The 7,566-nt window shown below is 49.2% G+C and overlaps 1 protein-coding gene across 1 annotated transcript in view; it reads right to left on the bottom strand.

Moving 5' to 3' along the window:
* Nucleotides 1–7,566, bottom strand: part of BLK (BLK proto-oncogene, Src family tyrosine kinase) — a 48,910-nt gene that overhangs the window by 5,057 nt on the left and 36,287 nt on the right. Inside the window, exons 6-10 of the mRNA XM_015600689.2 lie at nt 5,840–5,928; nt 3,215–3,361; nt 2,685–2,837; nt 2,076–2,255; nt 815–891 (exon numbers count right to left, since the gene is read on the bottom strand). Coding sequence (XP_015456175.1) covers nt 815–891; nt 2,076–2,255; nt 2,685–2,837; nt 3,215–3,361; nt 5,840–5,928 — 646 coding nt within the window. The remainder of the gene's footprint in view (nt 1–814; nt 892–2,075; nt 2,256–2,684; nt 2,838–3,214; nt 3,362–5,839; nt 5,929–7,566) is intronic.

Raw genomic sequence — 7,566 nt, 5'->3', positions numbered from 1 at the left:
GGCGAGGAGAGGTTTCCTCTCTGCAGCCGGATGCGTGCGTGTGTTTACACGTCTTACAGGTTGACCACAGACCAGAGATTTTCTGCTGAGAGTTCCAGTTTTAACAGACACACACACTCAGGGCCACCAGATGAGTTTTTCAGCCAGTTAGAGCCCTCAGCTAAAATCCCCAGGGAAGAAAGATCCCTCCTCTCCATTTTCCCACCTGCTACAGAAGGCAACACCTGAGGAAGAAATGAGGTCACCACAAAACACTTGCCTGACATGGTAAATGGAATTTATGCAAACTCTCTGGTTTCCCACGCCAACTGTTCTCCCTCTCCTAGTGATAGAATCCACCTCATGTCATCATGGCTGCCCAGAATAAAGACTACATTTCCCAAGCTCCCCTGCAGCTAGGTGTGGCCAGGAAAATGTAAAAGCAAGAATAGTGAGTGACTTCAGGGAGGAAAGTGGGCTTTGTCCCCCCTTACTCCCTCCCGCTGGCTGAGAAGAGGACAAGATGGTAAAATGTGAGCAGCTACCTGGGGCAATCAGATGACACTCTAAAACACCAGGCAGGTAGAAGAAACCTGGGTCCTTGGGACTTTGAGGGGCAGACCCACCTACTGCCCCAGACTGCCCACGTTTGGATATTTACAAGTTTAAGCCATTATTACTTTGGGTTTTCTGTCTTTCACAGCCCAGCCTAAATCGAATTCATACAACCTCTAAATAGTCCATTTTGTCAGGCCCCAGGGCAGGGCAGAGAGGCCTGGGCGCCTATGGGGGCATTTGTATTCTCAGGCCCCATTGTCCTTGGTAGCTCACTAACCTGGGCTGACATGTCGATCAGTCTTGAGAGGGACAATCTGCTACCTTCATCTGTCTTCAAGAAATCCAGCAAGCATCCTAAAGAAAGAGAAATTGCTACTGCAGTTCTGCAAATGACTCTACCCTGGTATGCCAGCCTCCCCCAGGTACGGGCTGCTCTCCGCCAGGGGCCGGAAGTAGGTGGTGCTCTGTCAGATCTTTTGTCCACAAAGAAATCCACCCCCAACATCAGAGTGCCTTCTGCTTTACGGAATTCCAACCTTGGTCTTCACAGCATCCCAGGAGACAGCTAATAGGCTTCCAGCTGCTCACAGAAAGTAAAGTCTCAGCCAAATTCAGTGTCATGTAGCCAGAGAGCCAGGAGCAGAACCTGCTCCTCTGACTCTAAGTTTAGTGCTCATTCTTGGCATGACATTCTTGCCCCCTTTACCCTTTGTTGGTAGAGATTCTGCCTCTGAGGAGCAAGAGTGCAAAGAAGCGCACAAATGGAAAGACCCGTCTCCTAGGGTTTGGCGCAGGGGACAAATGCAGCTCCTCTGTGGCATCTGAGAGCTGAGAGGGATGCCCTTCTGAGGTATAGCTGAGAAGTGCGCAGGGCAGTCATTGTGTTCCAGCTCAACATGGTGACGTTTCAGAAATTATATTATCATGGCACCTTTGGATCCTAAAGGAAGCAGTGTGTGGTCAGTGTCACAGAAGGGGTGAAAAGGAGGTCAAAGGCTGAGGCCTGACCCCAGGCCCACTGCTCAATGAAAGCTTGGCCGCACTGGACCTCAGAGGCCATCTCACCCAACCTCTTTTCATCGCGCTGTAAAATGTTCACATGGTTGTAAAAGGTCTCATGGCTGGTAAGTGGTAGAACTGGGAATAGAGCCATCTCTGGATGCCCAGCCTTCTGCTCTTTTGACTTTGCCTTGCTCTGTCCTCCCCAGTGGGTATCGAACAGCGCCAGGCACAGAAGACACACCAAAAATATTAGTTGAAGTGCTCCTGAGCCAAGGACACAGCTCTGCAGAACAATTTAGCCATCTTGTTTCTCGCCATCCTCCCCTCCCACCCCCATGCATGTGGAACACCCTAGATGCCCAGGACGTTGGCTAACTGATTCAGCCCATGGCTCAGCAGTTCCCTGCAGAAGTCCCCTAGCCAGGCAAACCCACAGAAGCAGATGGGCCTCCGCCTTCTCAGCTCCGTAAGCCTGGACCCTCACCCCGCCCATCCCCGCCTCTGTCTGAGGGACGCAGCCCCACGTGGGGCACCACCTCTGGCCATGTACTCGGTCACGATGTAGATGGGCTCCTTCGTGACTACGGCGTAGAGACGGACCAGCCTCTCATGCTGGAGAGTTTTCATCAGGTTAGCCTCGCCCAGGAAGGCCTCTGGGGACATGGTTCCCTCTTTCAAGGTCTTGATGGCCACCTTCGTGTTGTTTTTGTAATAACCTGACCCAAGAGAGGGGGTGAGGTGGGGGGAGAGAATGAAGAAGCCATTCAGAAGACCCAGAGGTTGTGGGAGGTGATCCTTTAACCAAAATCTATATGAGCTTCCAGGAGCCATCTACCTGCAGCATACACACTGAGCTGAACCTGCCCTCCACCCCCCAGGAAGTGGCCCTGGGCTGGAATGTACAGCTCCTGAGGATGCTGAATGTGCCAGCTTATCTTGCAGGATGCCAGCCTGTGTCAGTCCCCTTCAGGCAGTTGAAGAACAACGGTCCACTACCTTGTCTATAAAATGGGTATCGTAGCCCCTGTCCCTTCTCCCTCACAAGCCCAGATGGGGAAGCAGGACGCACTGTGCAAATCCTGAGCCTTCCGTGCTTCAAGACGCAGGGCAGGGAGAGAGGGGCTTCTGGCAGGCCACATACTCACCCATCCAGACTTCACCAAACTGCCCAGACCCGAGTTTCCTGACCAGCCTGAGAGACTGCCGGGGGATTTCCCATTCATCCTGGGCCCAGGGGTTCTGAGGATCCAGGTTCACACAGGGTTGGGTCAGCCTCTGGCATAAACCATCCCCCTTCTCTGCAGTAAGGAAGCAGAGTTGGTCAGATTGGCATCTCTCCCTCGGGATTCACAGTTGTGTCCCCCCACCCCACCCCCACATACACACTCTGCTCTTTGCAATTGTTTTCCATAAAGCAGGCATGCTATCATTGACCTGTTCTCTGTAAGACTGAAAATACTCGTTACTCTCCAAGTGGTTGCATGCTTAGCCAGGAGAGAGGATTAGGTACACAGACTTTGAATCACTATTATCAACAGTTGTCAACTCCTTGGGTCCAGCCTTGGGATAATCTCCCCACTCCCCGCAAAGATAGCACTAATGAGTCACAAAATTTTGAGATCTTAGCAACAGAAAAATACAAGCACCTGCCCCCATTAGACACCCCTCTTCTTACTGGAATAGTACTGCACCAAATCCTGGAGAGCGGGGAAGGTGACCCGGGGGGAGATGTAATAGCCCCCTTCATCTAAGGAACGGATCTTATAGTGTTTGATCATCTCCCCCTGGGCGGTCACGTCCTTCACAGACAGGGAAAAGGCACCTGGAGGGTTAATAAAGACACATGCATGAGAGGTAAGGCGTGTAGAGGGAAAATCAGGATTGGGGATTTGGGCTTCATTTCAATATCTTGGGAAAAAGTTCCCCAAATCCTCCTCTCTATTTGACCATGTCCATCCTAAGTTACCTTCTCCTTCATCTTAACCTTAGCCCTCTTGGAAGCCTTCGCTATCATCTCCATCTCACTGTTCTTGATGTTCCTCCCAGAATATTCCAGAAGTCAGCCAGAAAACCCCAGAACTCTGGAGCAGAAAGGATGTTCTCTTAGAACCCTTCAGGGGCTTTTTGCCATGGAGAGACTAGGAAGTTGACTTATTGATTCATTTACTCTGGCTGAAAAGGCTGATTCTCCCACATGCAACAGCAAACCACAAACTCAAGCACCTATGCCCAGGCAGGAGAGCATAATGGGCTATTTCTCAGGGGTTCTGTTCACATGCATTCCCATGTCTATGTGTTTTGTCATCTATGTTAATGTTTGCAGACAAAGGGTAGCAGATGCCAGGGGTTAAGAGCACGTTAAGGAGGCAAGAGTTTCCAGCTGAGAAATTTCTTCCCATAAACTTGAGGTCTGTCGAGCTCTCTGGGAACACTTCCTTATTTGGAAGCTGAGGAAGCTGAGGCCCAGAGGGGAATGTCTTTTCCCAGGTCATTCTGCTAGTCAAGCGGTTGGCTTGGGGTCTCCGGGGTCCTCTCTGAGGGCACGCCTACCGCGAGCAGTATCACCCTCCCCCACCAGGTGTCAGGCTCGGATGCTTCTTTTTTCCTGGGTGTGGATGCTTGATTTTCCGTGTTGCTGTTTGTCTTCAGGTACCTTTCCTCTCTTATCAGACTATCACTCTATCTCAAACCCGTTCTCTCCTCCCATCTCCCTTAGTCATTGCGCCTCTCTCATCACCTACTTGCAAAACGATGCCCAGAGGCGGTGCGCCCCGCCCCGGGCTCCTTGACGCGGCCACAGCCCACACCGTGTCCCACCCCTCCAAACCCCAGCCCCAGCCTCATGATGCGGACTGCCTCACCCACCGCGCCCCACGTAGGTACAACTATGCCCCAGTATCTAAGCAGCCTGAGAGTAGCTCTAGTGAGTTCATTCGTCCTCGCTCCACAGGAGTGAGGAAAAGGGTATTTCTCCCCATTTCCTTCTCTGCACCCCGCAGGCAGGGTCTCGTGATAAGCCAAGGAGCCAGACTCGCTCTCCTCCATGCAGTGCCACTGCCCAAGCTGATGATTTTGAGCCCCTCACTTGCCCAGGGTCATCCAAGGGCCTGTCCCTGATATCTTTTTACAATTTAGTATTCTTTTTAAAGGGGACCTTCATATCCTATCAGCTTCAGGTTCACAAAATCTGGACTGCCTGCCCTGCGTCCGGGCTGCGTCTGGGCTGTGCTGGGCACTGGGGCTGGGCTCCCAGAGACTGAGATATCTTAACCCTGGAAGGATCATCTGCTTTTGGACTGGGAAACTAGTGAGCCCTCACATGGATATTAATAAACTGAAACTTGAGAGGCTAAGGGATGTCTGGAGGCCATATGAGATTAAAATTTACTCCCCCTGCTTCTGAGGGCAGCGTTCTCCCCTTGCCTTGCATCCACTGGCTGTGGCTTACAGATGCAGATAGAAGGGTCTTGTTTAGGAGTTCTGAGGAATATGTGTGCATGTGTGCATACGTGTGTGTGTGTGGGGGGGGGTGATGATGCTTGGACAGTCTTGTGGCCCCGGCTCCATCTGGCCAATGCTCAGCTTGGACTATCTTCCTAGGGTGAGCAATAACAGGAGGAGGTACTCCATCTTTAGAGAACTCTTTTCTCCTTCACACTGAGATTGGGGGCCTCTATCCTTCCAGAGGGCACCTTAGCCATAAGCAATGATAAAAACCTCACTTCCAGGGTGAAACGACATGATGTCTGGGATTTGCTTTAAAATAATAGGGTTAGATGGGGATGTACATGAAACAGGATTGGCCAAGTTGACCACTGTTGAAGCTGGGTGTTGGGTACAAGGGGTTCCATTATCCTAGTCTTTATGCCTCTGGATGTGTTTGAAATATTCCACAACAACAGCAAAACATTTATGTCATCTCCAGTGAGTCCCATATTGTTTCTTGGACATAGGGGCTCTGCCATTAAGAAGGAATAGTGGCAATATCCTATATGTATTATATAACTGAATGTGTCCATTAGCACGTTTCAGGAAATTCTGCACAGAGCATCCCAACTTATCAATGCACCCCTCCACCCTCCAAAAGGCCCTGACACATCGAGGGCCCATGAGGCCGAGGGCTGACCCCTGAGCCTCATGACGTGTCATAAGCATCTCTCTTTGTCCAGCTGTTGCTGCTCTGGTGCTTCTACTCATTGCGGATCTCAAGCCGTGAATGAGGCACGAGCCCGGTGGGGTCCTCCTCCTAGGCCAACCTCTGTCCATTCTCACTGCCCCAATCACAGGGAATGAAACTCACAGTCCAGCCCCCCTCCTCCCCCAGATGTTGCTGTCATCACCTCCTCTCCAGTTAAAAAGTGGCTGTCACAGGTCCCTATGTGCAGCCCCCTGATAAACAAAAGGCTTTCTTTACACTCCTTGGGAAGTTCTTCTCCGTCACACCAGGTTAGGCCAGTGACATATTTTAGAGCTTGTGAAACTATTCAGAGGCTCTTAGATGATTTGGGCTCTGAAACTTGTTCACTGTTGGACTCATGTGAGTCACTTCCTCCCTCAGGGACCCAGTTTCTTCATCTTTCAAATGGGGATACTGGCCCAGTATCTCGACAATGGAAGACGAGTGGCAAATGTGTTCCAGGAAGCCTATATTATAAGGTTCAGAGCAGCATGTTCATAATAGCCTCAACCTCATATCCTTCAACTGGAAACGGGCCCGTGCCCCTCAACGTTAGAATGGCTAAATAGCTTACGAAATATTCATACACCAGACTATGCATAGCAATGAAAATGAACAGACTACTGTCATATTCAACAATATGAATGAATCTGTTATGGGCTGAATTGTGTCCCCCCAAATTCCTATTTTGAAATCCTAACCCCAGTATATGAGTGTGACTATATTTGGAAATATGGTCTTTAAAGTGGTGATTAAGTTAGAGTAAGGTCATTAGGATGGACCCTAATCCAATGTGACTAGTGTCTTTATAAGAAAAGGAGATTAGGACACAGACAGACACACAGAGTGAAGGCCATGTGAAGACGCAGGGAAAAGACGGTCATCTGCAAGCCAAGGAGGGAGGCCTCGGAAGACGCCACCTTGGCCGACACCTTGGTCTTGGACTTCCAGCCTCCAGAAATGAAGAAACACATTTCTGTTGTTTAATACCCCAGTTGCTCGTCCTTTGTTACAGCAGACCTAGCAAACGAATATAGAATCTCACGAGCGATATTGAATGAATGGAATAAGACACACAGAAATAAAAATAGTATGATATCATTTGTTTAAAGCTGAAAAACAGACAAAACATAAAGAAAATCAAGGAAGGATTTCCCTAAAAGGTGACCTCTGGGGAGGTGGGGAGGTCAAATCAGAAAGGGGTACAAATAGAAGAGTGAGAGGGGCTTGAGATTTCTGGAATATTCTCTCTCATGGTTGCAAGCTGTTTACTTACTATGATTCTGTAGTTATAATTATATACTCATTTATAATTTATGTATTTTTATATATGTTTTATATTTTATAACAAAAAGACTTTAAAGAAAGAAAGAAAGAAAAGAAAACAAAGAAAGAAGGAAAAGAAAGAAGGGAAGAGAGAGAAGGGAGGGAAGGGAGGGAAGGAGGGAGGGAGGGAAGGAAGGAAGGATGGAAGGAAGGAAGGAAGGAAGGAAGGAAGGAAGGAGAGAAGGAAGGAAATCCATCTCCCTCTCAAATATTTCTTGCCAGGCAAAATCATATCGTTGATGGTTCCCTCAGCAATCATTCTTGAATAAAATTGCCTAATCACAGAATGTCCTTTCAAAAAGATCCTATCGGACTTGTGAGGCCGATTAGATCTGGACTTGGGGGAGGGAAATGGGTTGGTAAGAAAAGCCAGAGAGGACTTAATTTGGGGGAGATTATTGAAGGGATTTATGGAGTGGCAGAAATGGGGATAACCCGAGAAGCAGCCGGAAGAAGCTGAAGCAGAGGCATCATGATGTAATCGAAGCTCCTGAGAGCAGGCTGCCCAAGAAAAAGCATACTTC

Source organism: Pteropus alecto, unplaced genomic scaffold (genome assembly GCF_000325575.1).
Source record: "Pteropus alecto unplaced genomic scaffold, ASM32557v1 scaffold50, whole genome shotgun sequence".
Classification (NCBI taxonomy): Eukaryota; Metazoa; Chordata; class Mammalia; order Chiroptera; family Pteropodidae; genus Pteropus; species Pteropus alecto.
This window is presented reverse-complemented; position numbering and strand designations above follow the sequence as displayed.